Raw genomic sequence first — 20238 nt, forward strand, 5'->3', positions numbered from 1 at the left:
GGGCTGACTCTGGGAGGGAATAGCCTTTGTTGTTGTTATTGTGTGCCTTCAAGTGGTTTCCAACGCATGGTAACCCTTTGATCAAAATAGGTTTGCCATTAGCTTTGCCCTGAGGTTGAGAGCATAAGTGTCTCATATCCAAGCTGGGCATTGAATCCTGGTCTCCATAGTCCAACACTCAAACCAATATGCCACACTGCCTCTCAATAACCTTTGGTCCAAGAGCTTTTCACATCTCTAAAATGGTGAAGGGTCTGGAAACCTATGAGGAACGACTTAGGGAGCTGTGGATGTTTAGCCTGGAGAAGAGAAGGGTAAGAAGTGATGTGATAGCCCTGTTTAAGTATTTAAAAGGACGTCATATTGAGGAGGGAGCAAGCTTGTTTTCTGCTGCTCCAGAGAATAGGACCTGGAGCAATGGATGCAAGCTCCAAGAAAAGAGATTTCACTTCAACATTAGGAAGAACTTCCAGACAGTAAGAGCTGTTCGACAGTTGAAGATGCTGCCTTGGAGTCTCCTTCCTTGGAGGTCTTTAAACAGAGACTGGATGGCCATCTGTCGAGATGCTTTGATTGGGAGTTCCTGCATGGCAAAGTGGGTTGGACTGGATGGTCGTTTTGGTCTCTTCCAACTCTATGATTCTATGATTGGCATCCATGGCCAATCTTAAACTGGAGATTTCTTCAATCGTAGCCTCCTCCCTGATCTTATGTGATTTTCATTGTCATGATATCTACACGTCACCCTCTTCCGCAGGCATAGAGGGAAAGGCATTTCATCTTTCCAGAGACAGATCCCAGAAAGAAGGGACCGTTCCCGATAAACAAGGACAGCTGGGACCCGTGCGTTCCCCTCCATCCTGTCCCACTTGGCATTGTCTTCCCGCTGCTCCTGCCATTGGCAAGAGATGGTCTTGTTTTTCCCGGAACTGAGTTGTTTGCTCAGCTCAGCATTCAATGCGCCAGGCTGCCTCTCCAGGGAGACCCTGGGCCACAAAGGACTTTCAATGAGGGCCAGGTGGTTGGTTTATTATTATTACCCTTTTCCAAAGCACCCGGATTACCTGGGGTTGGGCAGGGGACCGAAATGCACCAGAGCAGCTGGCAACACAGGCATCCCCTCCTCCAAATTATATTCCATGTCTCTTTGGTCTGTTGTTCTGCCTCCAAAGCTGGGTGCAAACCCATTGATCCTTTGCATTCAGATTAAATGGTTCCTCTTAATGTTAAAGTGGAATCTCTTTTCCTGGAGCTTGCATCCATTGCTCCATTGGATCCAAGTCTCTGGAGCGGCAGAAAACAAGCTTGCTCCAACATCAATATGACATCCCTTCAAATACTTAAACAGGGCTATCATACCATCATGGCATTTATATTTCTATACTGCTTTTCAATGAACTCTGCACTCTCTAAGCGGTTTACAATCTGTAAACCGACTGTGGGTCCACATTTCACCAACATGTGAAAGGATGGAAGGCTGAGTCAACCCTAGAGCCCTAGGATTGAACTCACAACCTTGTGGCTCCAGGACTGGCATTTAACCACAATGCCGCCAAGGTACCGATGTTTTTTAAACTATGGATAGTGCAAAACATTTTAAAACCCTTTTTCAAGTGCATACACAATCTCGACTTACGTCATCACAAGCCAATTTAGGAACAAGTAAAGGTGAACTGTGGCACTACGCAATGCTTATATTCTCCGGAGGAGACTTGAGCCATTGCTATATCTTCAGGACCCTTGCGCAAGCAAAGCCAATAGCCCATGATGAGTGTGTTCTGTTGCACAACAGGTATCATTGCGTTACATAAATTTCTGCATGCTGAATTATGCATTGTTTGCGTCAAATGGAAGGATGCACAACAGCATGCATGCTTAAGCATGCAACTGGATGTGCAACAAACGCGCATGCAGATCCCATGTAAAAATGAACGACGATTCTCTGAGTCCATCGCCAGCAGGTACAATCCGAACTCATTCTCCAGGCATGTCTAAAGTGTTCTCATGTGCTTTTTTTGCTTTCTCGCCCCTGAAACCATCCTCAGTATGTGCAGAAGAAGAGCCCCATGTACCCCCACGTCAAGGAGGAGACCGTGTGGTGCATGGACCGTTTCAACACCTACGTCAATGAGAAGTTCAGGCACGCCAAGGGGCTTCCCAAGGACTGGGTCCTCAATTCATTTACAGTGAGTTTCCATGCCTTGGTCCACATCTTCCATGGCCAATTGCTCTCCCAGGCCCCCCTGCGGACAACATTCCCAAGCTGTTTCTGTTTTCCTCCGCATCCCCTCTCAAAATGGCCCCAGGAAGTAACCTTGTACCACTTCCCATCACCATTTTGAGAGGGACTGTAGAGGATATTTGGGGTTGATAGGGTTCTTGGATACTTGTAAGGGTGGGACGGAGGTATCTTTGCATGCTTTAATGAATTTGGTGGGGTTTTCTGCATGGTTATAGGACAAAAATTCCCCCCACTTTTAAATAAACAGCATGATGTTTTCCAGAAAAGAATGAAGGAGATCATGTTGCAATGTTTCTTGGCTGTGAAGTCGAAACTGGACTGCAAGGTGGGCTACTTTGACCTCATCGGATGCGACTTCTTGATCGATGAAGATTTTAAGGTATGGCGGTGGTGGTGCGCCAGACAGTGGGCAAGATACTGTAAGGCACAGGCTAGCGTTAATAGTTCGGTCCACGTAACTATGCCGCCCCTGTTTTGCCCTTGCATGGCTAGTAGGGAGCCGGGCAGAGTGGGATCGGAGACGTATTTGGCTATGTCCCCATTCCCAGATGCAAAGTGATATCCAGACAATCCGACAGCAGCGCATAGTGAGGCAAGTAGTTGCAAAAGCAATGAAGCAAATAGTTCCCAGCCGGGCTTCACTAGCGACGCACAGATGCTTGACATGCATTTTGAAGTGGCACAAACTAGTGGGGCAGCAACTGTGCCAAAAAAGAAGGGGATAATGAAAAGGTCCGCTTTCATAGTGGGAACGACGGACCTTTTGGAATCGCTTTACCAACATGGAGCGAAGGCAGTTTAAATGTAAGTGGGAATGAGCCCCAGGACAATTGGAAGGAGTGCTGTCCTCAGATCAGATGCTTTCTTCCAAGGGAAGAATGAGACGACCAAAACTTGACTGTGGCACAGTAGCAATTGTCACGCCAAACCATGACGCAGGCCCCCTTCTTTGCGCAGGCCAATTGTGAAGGGCCACAGGAGAGTCTGGAGCGCATAAGTATACAATCTGCCACACCTCCCATTTGCCCCTTTGAGAGACTGGAACCTGATACACCTTCAGCTCTGGCAAACCTAATTTCCCAGGCAGGAGCTCCAGTGTCACTCCATTGTGCCCATTCCCCACATGGTTAATTAAAAGCTTTCATCCCGCAAACAAGGCTCTGAAAAGTTAATCACCCTTATTACTCCATTAAAAAAGAATCAACGACAGCTTTAGCAGTAAAAAAAAATCCCATGATTAATACCGAATAACACAGAAATATAAATAAAGACTAATTTGTTGTTGTTGGCCTAAATCAGAATGGAGAAGGTACAACTACTGGGGCCATATGTGCCCAACGAACATGACACACACTAATTTTTTATATGTACCCGCTACAAGATCTCTCTACATACTGATGCTACAGATTAACACGGCTATATCTTTGCATTGGCCCAATTTGTCCGGTTAATCCTTTACTGTCCCACTCTCTCTGGGTTCCTTCAAGTCATTTGCAACTTGCGGCAACTCTACGGCGATCCTATCATTGGGTTTTCTCAGCAAGCTTTGTTCGGAGGAGGTTTGCCTTTGCTTTCCTCTGAGGCTGAGAGAGTGTGACTTACCTAAGGTCACCCAATGGGTTTCCATGGCTAAGGGGTTTATCACATGAAGGAGATTGGGAGTTTATCCCATGAATATCCCAGGGGATATTCAGCAGAAGAGCTTATATATGTGTAAGAAACCAACAGAATTGCAGCCAGTGGAGATATTGATAGATGAGGCAGGATTCCCTTCATTCTTTCCAGAACCATCGGCCCCAACCTGAGATCATACCAGTACCAGCGCCAGTAATTCCACCAACACCCACCAGCAGCTGCCGCGTAGCCACTTGACAGAGAAGCAGCCGCCCAAAGCTTTGGAGAAGGTGCCCAAAGGAGAAGCCAAGGGGGAGACAGCTGGCCCTCCTGAAGGATCTCCTCGCACCAGCAAAGGGGTCCCCCGAAACCCACTCCCATTGCCCCAGATACAGATCTCCATCGTGCCAACCTCTCCTGTTGCCCGTCGGTGAGAGCCGTCCTCGGGGCAACCAGTCTGCAACAGTGGAGCCATACATCATCCGACATACGCCAGAGGTCCTGGAAAGACCCCTCAAGGCTGGGAGAGTGACGACAGAGGCAAACTCAACCTGATCCCTATCAGAAGCATTTCCAAGGACAGGTCCTACGCCACTTGGTTCCAGCACCTTTGGGACCAAACTGGCGCTGGGTTCCAATGGCAATGGTGCCGGGGGTCCCTGACCAGCTCACAAATGCTCTCCCTCCACCTCCAGTCCAACCTCCCACCCAACCTTCCCTCTTCCAGGAGTTCCCCAAGCCTTTCCGCCAGCTCATGGCCACGCCAAGCCCCCGACGAAAGCCCCAAAGCCATCGCCGCAGCCCCAAGCCGTAGCTGCGACGATGCGCTCGCCGAAGACAAAAAGACCTCCCACCGCGGCTCTTAAACCAAGATCGCTTGTGTATTTGAAAGCCCTTGTTCTTTTTCCTCTAAAGGACAACAAGAAAAAATGCCCCTTATCCCTGAGGTGTTTCGGTGTTTTTCTTCCCATCCCTTGGATTGAATTATTATTTTGTTAAGAGCAAAATATTCTTTTGATCTCTTTTAAGAAAAGAAAGCATGGTGAGTGGTGCCAAATATGGATTCACTGGTAACTGAGATACAGATTTGCTCAGCTCCCACGCTTCCACCTTTGCAATCCCATTTGAGTATATCTGTGTGTGTGGGGGGTGTATGGGTCAGTATGTGCATTATATGTATTATATTCCAAGAAGTAATATATAGTATGTCTCAGTTCATGCACCTAATGTGCTCCTGGGCATTACTTCTTGACAGAAACATTGTACCCAAGACGAAGTAACATGGAAAGAATAGGGCTAGGTTCCTCCACAACACAACTCAACACAAACAAACAAAAGAAAACATTCAATATGTTCCAGCAAATGTTTTACCCCAAACTTACAATATGTTCGCATGAACAAACAGATCAGTAAGCCTTGCATAATAAGCAGAACACATTGAACCATCTAGAGATCATCCAAGGCTTCTTCCAAAACTCCATCTAAGGATGATTTCTCCCACAAGCCTCCACTTCCCATTGTAGCTTAGTTCCAGTTCTGGTTTCCTTGCCGGTCTTTAGACAGATACATACATATCCATGGAGATTCCATTTAGTATAATATGGTTAGAATCCGGTTGCTGTTTTATGCGCAGCTAAGTTTCCTTCTGGACCTTTTGTCCGTTGTAGATATTGGGCAGGCTTTCCGTTGTGCAATGTCACCACACAGCACAAGGGTTGGCTAGCGGAAGCAATGCTAAACTCCATATGCCGGATGTTGGCTACACATGCCAATGTAGACTTTCAGCCCAAACGTATGCTCTTCCGAGCATTTATTCAGTCACGTTCCAACAACTCCAGTATCATGAGCATATTGTCTCTGATACTGCAGGGGTACAAATGGTGATCCTGTGTCATCAACATAACTGTGATGACAGAGCTCTATCTTCATAGGGCCTATACAGACAGGCCAAAATAAAGCTGCTTTGGGTCACTTTGGAGGTATGCTGTTTAAATGACGCATGCATCCCAAGAGGCCAGAAGTCGCACCAAAGCCATGCTCCAGCTTTGGCAACAGCTTCCGGACTCTTAGAACGCATGCATCATTTAAACAGTATACCTCCAGTGATTCGAAGCAGCTTTATTTTGGCCTGTCTGTATGGGGCCATAGTTGCATCTGAAACTTGTTGTTGTTCTGTTGCCTTCAAGTCATTTCTTATTTAAGGCAACCCTATCATAGGGTTTTCTTGCCAGGATTCTTCAGAGGAGGTTGCCATTGCTATCCTCTGAGATCTGACAATGCTACCCCTCAACAAACCTACCTTTCCACTTGGCAGCCCCCTACCTGAAGGGTTTCCAAACGCTGAAGTTGGGGTACTACAATGACATGTGCAACATTCTCCTAGTTGTGGGTGCATCGTCAACAGGCAGCTGGAGAAAGGCCTTGGGTCCTGCCACAACTACTTGTCTCAGTGCGCCCTTCGCACAAGCGTAGGTATTCCAGATGTATTTTCCCCAGCATCCCAGTCTGCAACACTCAGAAACCATGGTGCTGCAAAAGCAGGTTTTGGGGGCTCACATCCAGCCATCCATAACTATAAATCTGATGCCCAGCAGTTATGGGTTGTTAACCTCATTTTGCAACCTTCTAACTCATTGATTTCCAAACTCTGGCCTTTCAGGTGTTTGGACTCTGCCATCTTGACCAATAGTCTTGGATCCTGGGAGCTGAAGCCAAAACCCCTGGACGCCGGAGTTTGGGAATCACTGTTAAGATAACTATCGAAGAGGATGCCAGCCATACAATGCTCAGGATGGTTAGCCATAGGGAGCCATTGCACTGCAGCTGTGTGCCATGTACGCACAAACCCGCAGTTCAAAAAAGTAACTTTTCCAATTTGTTTTGTTTTGTTTTGGTATTGGTTTATTCAAAACAGTGCTCTGTCTCTGTATTGTGTTTGGAAGAAGTTGAGTATTTCGCCTGAAGGCTTCTCGGTTGCCAAAAGGAAGAGTTTCCCAATGTTGCACCGCACAACAAAGCCTCTCTTCCACCCAAACGACAGACCAGCCTTAAATTTAGTGGGGTAACCACAGTGGAAGTGAGTCAACAGCCGCTCTTATTGGGACGGCGAGACCCGTTCAAAGAAAGAGAAAGCGCCATGCTAGTGAACTCATCCTAGCCACAGGCGTACATTTCCATAGGAAAAGGCATTCTGTATTTGCGTAGCAGCACAGAAAGGAAAGAAAGGGGGGTGCGGCAGAGTGGAACACTTATTGTTTCGATCAAAGAGCCTTGCAAAAGGAAGACTAAGACTAGCTCTGTTCGCAAAGTGCTTCTTCTTAGGGCCCTGGTGCTTCTCTTCTTGTGGAGCGAAAGCAAAACCTCAGACGCCATCATGCATCTTTGGGAGGAAGGGAGAAAACGAAACCACCCTCTGGTTTCTCAGAAGAGGCGTCTCCAAAGGAGCCCAAGAAGGGACTTGCCGTTCTCTCAAAAACAGCACCAGATGGTGCCGTAATCTCACCTATGAGAGGGTTGCTACCTGAACAGGAGCTAAGCTATTCTTGAATAACCAGGATGAGATCTGGACATGTTCCACCATAATCTACCAGCTCCTCCCAGACTCCACCAATAACATCCCATTCTAAACTCTGCTTTTTCTCGTTCCATAAATCTTCAAGCCATATGTCTGTCTATAACTTGCTCTCCCACTTCCATCCTTCCCTCTCCAGACTACCAAGCTTTGCTTTCTTCTTCCAAAAGCTTTGCTTTCTTCTCTTGGGTGTTTGTTCTCATACAGCAGGAGGGAGGACTGGATTTCCATTGCATGTTAAATCTCCATTGAGATCCTCTTTAGGTAACTCTGTTTCCTCCCCATCAGTAAGATTTCAGTGCAAATCTCAGTCTTTGGAGTGCTGAGTAAATGTAGCAAGAGATGACCTGTACATGGGAAAGGGCCAACCTGGATGTACAAGCACCGCTCAAAGGCATGGTCTCTACTCCCTCAAAACTTAAGAGAGGGGTCCAATATTCAGTCAAGAGTCGCCACGAGGTGCAATGTCAAGGAAGGCATTTGCAGCGGTCAACCATGTTTCAAACTGCCAAGGTGAGGCCTACGGTTCCGCCATTTTGCCACCGTGTTCCTCTTCTGGGAACTGGCAGCTGTAGGTATCTTCCTGAAGAAGGTGGGACTCCAAGGTTTGGCAACTCCGGGATTCAGGTTCTGTAGGAAGAAAGGAAAGAAACAGTAAGAATACCATATATTAAAGGTCATCTACTTATAGAATCCAGTTGGAAGAGGCCAAAAGGGACATCCAGTCCAACCCATTCTGCCATGCAGGAACTCTCAGTCAATGCATCCCTGACAAAATGGCCATCCAGACTCTGTTTAAAAACCTCCAAAGAAGGAGACTCCGCCGTTGAACCATTCTTACTGTCAGGAGGTTCCTCTTATGTTGAGCTGGAATCTCTTTTCCTGGAGCTTGCATCCATTGCTCCATTGGGTCTAGTCTCTGGAGCAGCAGAAAACAAGCTTGCTCCCTCCTCAATATGACACCCCTTCAAATATTTAAACAGGGCTATCATATCACCTCTTAACCTTCTTCTCCAGGCTTAACCTCCCCAGCTTCCTCATAGGACATGGTTCCCAAATCCTTCACCATTTTAGTTGCCCTCCTTTGGATATGCTCCAGTTTCTCAATGTCCTTTTTGAATTATGGTGCCCAGAACTGGACACAGTATCCCAGGTGAAGTCTGACCCAAACAGAATAGAGCGACACATTACAACCCTTGATCTAGATTTATACTTAACTGTTTTAATATCCATTTACAAACACGGTCAGTTGCAAATCTCTAGGTCCTCCAACAAGTTTGTGGTCAACATCTGCCAGAAGGTGACCATGGATCTCAGGATCCAATGTTCTCTCTTCTAGGCCAAATTCACTGCATGGCTCCCCTCATCACCGTCGCAAAAGCATAACCATTTCCAACATATAAATAGATATAGAAATGAAACGTTACCACATTGCAGGGCTGCATTTGTGGGTACTGGCCACATTGCACTTATGGGTTCTGTTGCTGCTTGAAGAATTTGGAGTCCTTGCTTCTTGCAGCTGGAAGGAAGAAAGAAGGAGAGAGAACGAAGGATCAGAGCTAAACATGAAGCTGTAATAAAGTTTGTCTGCAGCTTTGGGACCAACCAAGTGCTTTGCATGCCGAAGGTCTCGGGTTCCAAACCTGACATCTCTACAAAGGGGTGAAATAAACCGCGTCTGTAAACCTTGAAGTGCCACTGCCCGTCAGCGCAGGCAAACAGCCAGACGAACCAAGGTTTATGGCAGCCTCCATGATCCTTTTCACATGACATTTGGGTTCACCCAAACCGACATTAGAAATCACCCACCAAAAGCAGGTAGTTTTTCAGATGTGTTGGCGTCAACGGAAATAACGCGACGCCCATCCGAACGCAAAGTCGACGGAACCCACTTTCGGAAGCTCCCGAAAGTAAAAAGGTAGGGTTATGTCGACCATCCAGTCCAACCGCCTGCCATGCCGAACTCACAATCAAAGCATTCCGACAGATGGCCCTCCCGCCTCTGTTTAAAGACCTCCAAAGAGGGAGACGCCACCACTCTCCGAGGAGTGTCTTCCACCGTTGAACAACTTTTACTGTCAGGGGTTCCTCTAATGTTGAGGTGGAATCTCTTTTCTGGAGCTTGCATCCATTGTTCCTCCTGTCCTATCTCTGGAGCAGCAGAAAACAAACTTGCTCCATCCTCAGTTTGACATCCCTTCCAATATTTAAACAGGGCTATCATATCACCTCTTAACCCTTCTCTTCTCCAGGCTAAACATCTCCAGCTTCCTAAGTCTTTCCTCATAAGACATGGTTTCCAGATCCTTACCATTTTGGTCACTCTCCTCTGGACAGCTCCACTCTGTCTCATCTTTTGGAACTGTGGTGCCCAGAACTGGACACAGTATCCCAGGTGACCAAAAACAGAATAGAGCGGCACTATACAACCCTTGATCTAGATTTAGACTTAACTGTATTTAATATACCATTTCCAACATGATCAGTTGCAAATCTCTAGGTCCTCCAACACGGTTTGTGGTCAACATCTGCCAGAGGGTGGACCATGGAATTGAGCTGGAGGACCTAGAGAAGTGTTCTGTCTATGAATCTCTATGTCCTCCAGTGCAACCTCTGGCAGACATTGACCAGAGGATCATGTTGGAGGTCCTAGAGAGGAAAATCCCAACCTTGAATTCAAATCCACAAAGTCAATGCTCCAACTGTGCCGCGCTGACTGTACATGGTTGCATCTTGTTCTCTGCCTTAAGGAAGGAAGGACTCTAGCTTTGCTTTCCCTCCAAAGTTCCGTATTGCTCTGGAATCTGCTTGACTCCATTCTGGAACTGGGCTGTTGAGGCCACCGGTTGCTTTCTGTGAGTCTCCTTGGCCTGGACTCAAGGTCTCCGCCCTTCCTCCATTGACCATTGCCTAGCTTCAAGGACCGCCATCAAAGTGAGTGAGGGCCGAAGGGCAGAGGCCAAGCGGTGAGGGACAGAAGGGCGCCCCTTCTTCTTCTCCCCTGGCTCTCCTTCATCGTCTCTTTTCTTTGCTTCCAGGCCTTCGGGAAACTAGGAAGCCTCCTACACAGACCAAGCCTGACTCCAAGGCTTCTTCGTCAGAGTGGAGTGAGGGCCAAAGGGCAGAGGCCAAGTGGTGGGAGGACAGCCGGGCCCCTTCTTCTTCTCCACTGGCTCTCCTTCATTGCCTGTCTCCTTTGCTTCAGGCCACCAGGAAATGCTCCATTGGTGTGTTGCCATGCGTAAAGCAACGAAAGGACTAGGACGATCGTCAGAGTAAGGCCCCGTTTCCTTCCTTGCTCACTTGCTGCCTGTCTTTCTGTCTGTCTTTCTTTCTTACCTTCCTTCATTTTTCTTCTTGTGGACATACTAAACAAATGAGTGTACTGTATTTGCCCAGAGAGAAACCATGTCTTCCACAGAGAACCATTACAAAATACTTGCCCATAGGAAGTACTCTTCAATGATTTCTCGTCGGCGGCCAAGTATGGTTTCCCTATGGAAAATACCTCCCATGATCTCTATGGGCAAGTTATGGTTTCTTTATGGGCAGTGTTCCCGAGTGATTGAATGTTGCCCAATGATTCTCTATGGAGAAGTATGGTTTCTCTGTGGGCAAATATTCACCAGTGTTTCTTTATGGGCAAGAATGGTTTGTCTGTTGGCAATATAATAATATCATTATCATAAATAATACTTATATCCTTCCTTTCCCTCTCTAAGTCTTGCAGAAGTCAAGATCAGTATGATGAGGAAGAGATCCTGGCTTTGCTTGCATCCCGGATGATTTTCTTTAGGTAACGAAAGAAAGGCATTTCCTCACCTTTTCTGCCCAATTCTGTCCAAATTATTCTTCTTTTATCTTTAATAGGATAGCAGTGAATAACATTTCAACTCATGAAACAAAAGGGCAGAACTGGGGGAAGACGCATCTTCCTTCTTCCCATTCTTAGGGAATGTTCTTTTTAGGCTCAGGGCCACTCCAAGATCACCCGTTGTGGCCCATGGTCTGTCCTTCACTTCTCTCTTTCTTTGTAGGAATCAGAATACTGCTTGCCCTGCAGAAGCTGACCTTGGGCCCGATCAGACATGTAAGGTCTTTTCAGTTGGGACTGGATGGGGACCGAATGACCAGCCAGTTTTTCCATGGTCTTTGCTGTCTTTCTTTCTTCTCTTCTTCCTTTGTTTTTCTGTCTTTCCTTCCTTCCTTATTTTCTTTCCCTTTTCCCTTCCATTGTTTCCCCCTTCCCTTCTCTCCCTTCCTTTCCCTTCCTTCCTTCTTTCCTCTTTTTCCTACTGGGACTGAGAGGATGATGATGGTGATGGTGTGATGATGATGATGAATATCATATTCCTGTCTGTCAGTTTGGAGGGGATCCCTGATTTGTTATGGCAGAAAGCTCTCTCTTTGATGGTAATTAATAGTGTCCTTCCCCCACCCTCTTTTCTCTTTATTGGGGATTATTACAAACTCTTCTTTTCCTTTGATAGGAGAACTGATGAAGAGAAGGAAGCCGCAGGAAAGGAAAAGATGAGAGAAGGTGAATAACTCTTGGACTCATGGATAACAAATGGCAAAACTGGGGGGGAGAGGCCACCATGATTCTCTTTCACTTTTCTTAATTATAGGGTTTTGTGCAGCCATAATGCATGTTTGCACAGACAGAACCTAATCCTGGCCTGCTTCTGACAGGTATCCTTATTGTCCCGCAGCATCACCTTGCCCAGTTATTTCATGGTCTTTTCCTTCCTTCCTTCCTTCCCTCTTTCTTTTCTATCCTTCTTCCTTCATTTCCTCTTTTCTCCTACTGTGATGAAAGATATAATAATCTATCATTCATCATCATCATCATTCATCATATCACCTCACCATCATCATATCATCATCATCATCATCTATCATCATCATCTTTTCCTGTCCTGTTTCATGTTGGCCACAACCACAAGTGACGGATGTAGAGGAGGCATCCCTCAGACACTTGCAGCAGAGACCCTTCCTCTTTGATGGTAATTAAAGAGTCATTCCACCCCTCTCCTTTTTCTATCCAAAGTCTGTCCCTTCAAATATTTAAACAGGGCTATCATATCACCCTCTTAACCTTCTTTTCTCCAGGCTAACATACCCAGCTCCCTCTTACGTTGTACATAGGCTTCATGGTTTCCAGACCCGTTACCATTTTAGTCTCCTCCTTTGGACTCAGGGTTCCAGTTTCTCAACATCTTTTTGAATTGTGGTGCCCAGAACTGGACCAAATTCTAGGTGGGTCTGACCAGAGCAGAATAGAGTGGCATTTTTAATTCTCTTGATCGAGACACTATACCTTTATTGATGCAGCCTAAAATCGCATTGGCCTTTTTAGCTGCCGCATCACACTGTGACTCATGTCAACTTGTGATCTACTTGGACTCCTCGAATCCCCTTTAACACATGCATACAGGTGAACACCCATAATCCTATATCTCTGTGTTTTATTTTCCAGCCTAAAGAACTCTGAAGACTCAACTCATGGGTAACAAAAAGGGCCACCCAAGAACATCCCCTTGCACCCCATTTTCTGTCCTTACTTCTCTCACCCCCCCCCACTTGTTTGTTTATATGGATTCAGAGGGCCGGTTTGCTGTCCCGCGGAGGTGATCCTAGGCCAGTTCAGGCAGGTACGTCCAAATGGCTGAATGACTGGCGCATGACAGTGTCAAGCAGCCTTTCTGTAGCTTCATCCTGTTTTGTTTCATGGTCTTTTCCTGCTCCATTTCAGGGTCTCAGAACCTCAGGTGGAGAACCTCTGATGATCAGACATTTCATGAACGTCAACTTAACTGTTGCCCGGTAAGGAAAGAAAGGGCCCTGTACAGACAGGCCAAAATAAAGCTGCTTCAGGTCACTTTGGAAGTATACTGTTAAATGATGCATGCGTCTGAGAGGCCAGAAGCCGCACCAAAGTTGTACTCAGTCCTTAGGAATGGGCATGGGTTTGCTGCAGCTTCTGGCCTCTTAGGACACATGCTTCATTTAAACAGCATACCTCCAAAGTGAACCGAAGCAGCTTTATTTTGGCCTGTCTGTATGGGCCCAAGGAGACTTTAAAGAAACATTTACTTATTTCACTTGTCTGTACCCCCTCATTTAGTTGTAATTGTCTTTACAATCTTTCAACTTCTACCCAATGCCTCTTAAATCACTTATGATATTCTGAGGTCTGTGCTTTTGCAGTGTCATTGGTTCAGTCCTTTCAGCCTCTCCGGATCTTGCCCCGGATCATTGCCCCAGGGAGGACAGCACACCTCCCAAGACTCTTGTCAGGCCCGGCCTCCTTCTCTGAGGCTTTAGCAGCGGCTGTTCCCTTTGGTGTACTTCCAGGGTCCTCTGCTCTGGGCTGGACACCCACTTTGGGATTCCCGGAAACAGTTATTTTTATACTTCATCCAAGTCCTCTGCAGTGGCTTCCTAATATAATGATCTGGGAAATCTTATGCACCTTGTCTTTCTGAGACCAAAGTAGCGTGGAAAACCGAAATGAGTATTGAAACCTTTGAGAGACAATAGGTCCCCCCCCCCCCTGTTTTAAAGTTATCCACTCAAAATCCACATTAAAGGGCAGGCCTGATAGGAAGGCAGGACACGTTCCTAAGGCTTGTCACATACGGCAGCAAATGGGAGTCACCTCCTTTTCCCTGCTGTTTTTCTTCTTCCAACAGACAGTCCAAGTCTTACATCTGCTGTGCCGACGTTTCCTGAATTATCCAAAGAAGAGAAATGCAAGTTTGCTGACGCCGTTGCATCTAAGCATTGGACCTATTCTGGAGCATTTCCTGAACTCAGAGAAGGTAACAGAATCCCTCCTCCCAGGATGTGCCCCATGTTCCCTCCTGGGGGGCTGGGAGTCTGGCAGGGATGCCTTGGCTCGCCTTCCCTTTCTCTAGGGCCTGCAATGGAGGTTATGTATGCTGTATTGGTTCTCCTAAGTGCAACATGGCACCTGCCTGAATGAGTTCATGCCAAAGCGTATGAATATCAGATGCAGGGCAGCGAGGATCTGCCTCTGGCCAAGGTAAGGGTCTGATCTTCCATGGCTCATCTGCAAGGTAGGAAACCCAAGGTAGTTTCCCATTGCGGGTGACTCCTCCTTCTGGTTGTTTACCAGAAACCTGCTTCTCTCCTCAGGTGAAGGCGCTCAGTGGAATCAAAGCCATTGTAGCAGACCTCAGTAATGCCAGGACCTGAAACACTGGCTGCAGTACTATTGGTGGACCCTGTCCAACATCATGTGTCAGCCAATTCCAACCCAAAGAGCAGGAGACCAACAGGAATTCCCAAAAATGCCTGGTTCCAAGGTAGTTGCTGGGGCAGGGTGCCAGTGGGGCTGGGGTACAAACCAGCCCTGAACAATTACTCTTTCTGCCCCCCTCTCTCCTGCAGGGACACAATTGATATCTTGGCATCCTGCTTCTGAGGCTGGACCTGGTGCGCAGCCTTAAGTCCAACAAGTTGTATTTTATATGTGTGTGTGCTTGTGTTTGTATTATATATTTATATATATATAACTCTTCATACAGACAAATGTGTGTGTACACATAAAAAAGGCATACACTTTTGGTTGTACCACTATGTGTATTATATATATATGTAAGTATTTGTATTTATGTGTGTGCATATATTATATATATTATATATATACACACACCACACAAAACATATACAGACGGTGCATACCCCTTTCGTTAAGTGCTAAAGCAGTAAATCTCACGATATACCACGCAAACAGTGACCTCATTCTTCACCCCTGGAAGTTAAAAAGTTGCGCCCCGTTCAGAGCCCCACAGAGCTGCGCAAAGCTGCCATGCGCATCAGCCAACACACATTGTATTGGGCTGGTGTGGTGATCCAATCTGCACTTGCCTCGCTTTGCCTGAATACGCATTGGCTGATGCGCAAGGCCTCGATCCGGAAGGCGCCCAGGTGTGAATGAACGATGCGATATGACGCGAATACGCCATTGCAAAATGTATTCAGAGAGCGCAAGTGTGAATGAACTATGCATATGACGCGAATACGCATTGGCAAAGTGTATTCAGAGAGCGCGAGTGTGAATGAACGATGCGATATGACGCGAATACCATTGGCAAAGTGTAATTCAGAGAGCGCGAGTGTGATATGAACGATGCGATATGACGTGAATACGCATCGCAATGCGAACTGACCCTACTTCTGACCCAGTGTGGTAAGGTCCTTTATCATGACTTGGATGACAGAATTAGTGGCTACTTATCAAATTAGGAGGAATAGCTATACTCCAGGGACAGGATCGAAATTCAAAATGACCTGAACGACTAGAAAGTGGCCAAAGCTAAGAAAATGAAATTCAACAGGGAGAAATGTAAGGTAGTGCACTTAGGGCAACAATATGAAATGCACAGATATAGGATTATGGGGGACACATGGCTGAATGAGAGACTTATATGTCTTTAGCCTGGAGAAGGAAGGTTAAGAGGTGTATGATAATCCTATTTAAGCATTTGAAGGAATGTCACATTGAGGAGGAAGGAAGCTTATTTTCTGCTGCTTCAGAGACTAGGACCCAATGGAGCAGTGGAGGAAAACTACATGGAAAGAGATTTCCACCTCAAATTAGAGGGACTTCCTGAGAGAAGGGCTGTTTCGCAGAGGAACACACTCTTCCTGGCAGATTCTAGTGGAATCTCGTCCTTAGAGGCTGGATGCCCCATCTGTTGGGGATGCTTTGATTGAGATTTCCCGGGCAGAGAAGGGGAGGGAGGAGGGGCCAGGGGGGGCGCTATCTCTAGATGCATGATAGATTCTGCAATTCCTTTAATGTGGAATGGTTCAAGTAAGCCTCTTATTCTTCTGAGGAAATATAAGCTTGCTTTGCTTATAGTGATTTGTTCGGATAGTCAAAACCGTTATGAGCGGCCCTTGTCATCCCACGCCTTCATATGCTCGCTCTTCTACTCTCTATCCCTCCGTTGTCTACATCCCGACTTGTCCTTCCTTATAGTCGTCCTGCTTCTTCTTTTTTCTTCTTTCTTCCCTCTTTATTTTTTTCCTTTCTCTCCAGACTCCTTACTTGCTAAACTACTCTTCCTCTCCCCCTCCTCCCTCACTCCTCCCTTCTTCTCATATGCTTCGTCTTCCTTCCTTTCTTCCTCTTCTCTTTCTTCTATCTCCTTCCTTCCTACTGCCTTCCCTCTTCCTTCTTCCTACTCTTTTCCTCCTCCCTCTCCTCTTCTTTCCCTTTTTCTCTTCCTTCCCTTTTTCTTCCTCCTTCTTCTCCATTCCCCCTTCCCTTCTTCCCTTTCCTTCCCCTCCTCTCCTCTCCTTCTCTTTCCTCTCCCTCCATCCCCATCCCTTTCCTGTGGAGGAGTCCAAGGAACAGACTGGTAGCACACTCCTCTCTGTCCAGGCAGCTCCAGTGTCAGGAGGAAATGTCCCTTCCTTCCTTCCTTCCTTCCTTCCTTCCTTCCTTCCTTCCTTCACCTGGCCATCTCCAGAGAATGGTAGAACCAGCTCCCAGCGGGACAAGGCCAGTAAAACCAGCAGAGACTGGAGGAGGAGGCAGCAGAACCCAGGAAGCCTATTACCATTTGAAGTATTGCATTACTTTATATTCTTTTAGGTTGTTATTATTATTGCATATGTATGGTTAGTAGCAGTGTAACATTTAATGTTTAGTGTTACTCACTGCTAGCCCCTTGTTACAGCAGTTATAACTGACATTTGTTTTATGAATTTTATAATAATAAACTCTTATGTTAAATAGGTTACATTGTGGTCTCCAATGGACTTGCTGTGTTTTCTTTTCAAACCTTCTAAAACTCCACTTTCTCACCTAGTACCATATATATACATTTTTTTCTGGCTCCTCCTCCTTTCCACACCCTTCCCCTTTGGCTGTTGCATGGGAGTAGATTCGAACCCAGGTCTCCCAGAGTCATCACCCAACTTGATCCAATTCACAGCCTTGCAAGGCAGGTAACACAACCACACTTTGCTGGCATCCTTCATCCCAGTGTTGTGATCCCTGCGCAACTCCCCCAGGAGAGAGCCAAGGAGGAGGGACACTGCTTTCCTTCTCTCTCCTGGGAATCCCAGGACTGTTTCTTCTCCTTGGCAAGCAAAGGACGGGAGCTACATTTATTTCTGCCTTTCCAGTTCCACTGGCTCTCTCTCCTGGATGAAGATGGGCAGAAACACATGAGGGGGAGGAGGATGGATTGAGACAACCGAGACCCTTGAGTAAGTAACCAGCCACCCCTCGGTCCTTTCGGGGGGTCCTTTGAGAGGACACTTGGGCCTCTTCATCCATGCATTCAACCACGGCTTGAAATATTTCAAGGGATACGAGTTCCAAAAAGCAGACCTTGATTTTGCCAATTATATATTTATATATATATATATATATATATATGGCGCCTTTTCCTTAGGCCATTGCATGCCATGGGACTTGAGCATTTGTAGTTTAGTATAGCAGTACCCAGGGCCCACTGTATTATCATTATTATCCTTATTATTAATTCATGGGACTTGAGCACCCATGGTTTTGATCTTGATTCTGGAACCAAACCCCAGCAGATACCAAGGTTCACTGTATTGATGATGATGATATGATTTGATGATGATGATGATGATGATGATGATATCCCTTTGTATGAATGGATTTTGGTGTCCACAGGGATCCTGTAAAGCAGTGATGGTGAACCTTTTGGGCCGAATGCCCAAACTGCAACCCAAAACTCACTTATTTATTGCAAGTGCCATGTCCCTCTGCTTTCTAATAACAAAAAGGCAAACTCTGTGCTTGGGGCAATGGCACATGTGCCACAGAGAGAGCTCTGAGTGCCATCCCTGGCATGCATGCCATAGGTTCGCCATCACTGCTGTAAACAGACCCCAGGCCACTATTTAGCAAAGGTAGTTTGGTGCAGTTCTTTTCCATATGTTTTGACCCAAAACTTGCTTTCCACACCCCAAAAAAGAGGACTTTTGGAGGTTGGTGGGGGCTCAGTCTTTGCTGCATAAAAGGGTAAAAAAAACCCAGATTGCACAGAACTGTTGGGAAGGAAGACAGTGAAACTCCCAAGCATCTGGGGTTTTGAATACTGCCTGAATTATACACACACACACCACACAGTTGCCTTCAGGGATGTAGCCGGGGGGGGGTTGTTCCTGGGGTCCGGACCCCCCTTCCATTAGAAAATGATGGTGTGTGCTGCTGCGCTGTCACGCCCAAGTCCCATTATAATGGTGGCACTTAGTCTGGACCCCCCCTTTTTGAGTTTGGTGCCCAGAACTGGACGCAATATTCCATGAAACCACTGGGTGACCCTGGGCAGAGTTCCCTGACCGAGAAGGCTAAATATCTCCCCAAACTAGAAACCCCAGGATTCTGTAGTATTAAGCCATAATGCCCTCCTATGGGGCAACCCTTGTACCAAACCTGGAAGCTTCAATACTGCAGAGCATAGCAACAAGGCTGGTCACTTGTAGCTCCAGGACCAGCCATAGAACACCTATCTTTTGTCCCTGGTTAAAAGTGGACAATTATGCAGCCCACACACTTCTCAGCCTCAGAGGATGGCTAACCCTCTTGAGGGTCACCATAAATCACAAAGGACTTGAAGATGCCATCATTAATTGGTAGAATTATAAATACAGTATACCCAGGCTGCATCTGCACTGCAGAAACAATCCAACACTTTAACTGCCCGGGCTCCATGCTATGGAATTCTTGGAGCTGCAGTTTTGTGAAACATTTAGCCTTGTCTGTTGGAGAGCTTTGGTGCCACAACAAACTACCTTCCCAGAATTCCATAGCATGGAGTGATGGCCGTTAAAGACATTTCATGCCATCAGTCTTTTTCAAAATGACAAAGACTGGGTTTTAAAAGGGTCTGGGGGTCTGGGAGGTGCTGACAAATGTTATTATATATGCAAGCAGCTAGACTGAGCCTAGGAAAGTTCCTGGGCGCACTAAGCCGGAAGTGCGTTGAGACTATGATGGCGGGGGCGGCGGTTGCTAGGCGACGACAAGAAGCCGTTTTTGCATTTGGGAAGGGCTTCTGGTCTGTCCCAACATGGTGAGTTCTGGGCAGAAGAGGGCGGGATGGATGGATGCCTTGGGAAACAGGATTCAAACCCTGGTCTCCAGTGTCATACAGTCCAACACTCCAATTCTGATTGCAAAACCCGCTTTGATCTCTGGAGAAGCAGGAAATACAATATTTATTATTATTATTTTATTATTATTATTATTATTATTTTGATCATTTCCCAAATATTTTCAAATCTGCATTCCACCCCAATTGTTGCAATTGAATTATATTAAAAGAAAATCAATACAAAGATGACCCCCCCAAAAGGGGCTAAATCAGACAAAATTATGAAATCCAGCCATGCCTAACTCTCTCATACTGTGCCCTAAGAAATTGTTAGCAAACTGCATTTGCCCCAGAGTAGTCTGATCTTGGGAGCTAAGCAGGGTCAGCCTTGGTTGGTACTTGGATGGGAGACTGCCAATGAATGTCAGGCACTGTGGGCGGTATTTCAGAGGCAAAACTACCTCAGAGTATTCCTTGCCTAAGAAAATCCAATGAAATTCACGGAGTCTCCATAAGTCGGTGGCGACTTAAAGGCATGTGCAGTGCCCGCGTCATATGCAGCTTTCAGGGTGCAAAGGATGGCGCATCCATCATGCATTAGTAAGATGTAAAAAAGAGTGCACTGTACAAAACATGCCACGATCCTTTTGGAAAAGATGAGAAACCTTCTGTTTCTGAGTGGTTTCCAATTGCTTTGG

At 46.4% G+C, this 20238-nt stretch overlaps 2 protein-coding genes across 2 annotated transcripts in view; both read left to right on the forward strand.

The window, feature by feature from the left end:
* Positions 1 to 20238, forward strand: part of TTLL10 (tubulin tyrosine ligase like 10) — a 166930-nt gene that overhangs the window by 137878 nt on the left and 8814 nt on the right. Inside the window, 2 exon segments of the mRNA XM_042479848.1 lie at positions 2046 to 2186; positions 2505 to 2621. Coding sequence (XP_042335782.1) covers positions 2046 to 2186; positions 2505 to 2621 — 258 coding nt within the window.
* Positions 17600 to 20238, forward strand: part of LOC121937034 (dynein regulatory complex subunit 4-like) — a 5101-nt gene continuing 2462 nt past the window's right edge. The window contains exon 1 of the mRNA XM_042479850.1: positions 17600 to 17678. The gene's annotated coding sequence lies outside the window, so the exon portion shown is untranslated. The remainder of the gene's footprint in view (positions 17679 to 20238) is intronic.

The sequence above is a fragment of the Sceloporus undulatus genome, chromosome 7, assembly GCF_019175285.1.
Source record: "Sceloporus undulatus isolate JIND9_A2432 ecotype Alabama chromosome 7, SceUnd_v1.1, whole genome shotgun sequence".
NCBI classification, from domain to species: Eukaryota; Metazoa; Chordata; class Lepidosauria; order Squamata; family Phrynosomatidae; genus Sceloporus; species Sceloporus undulatus.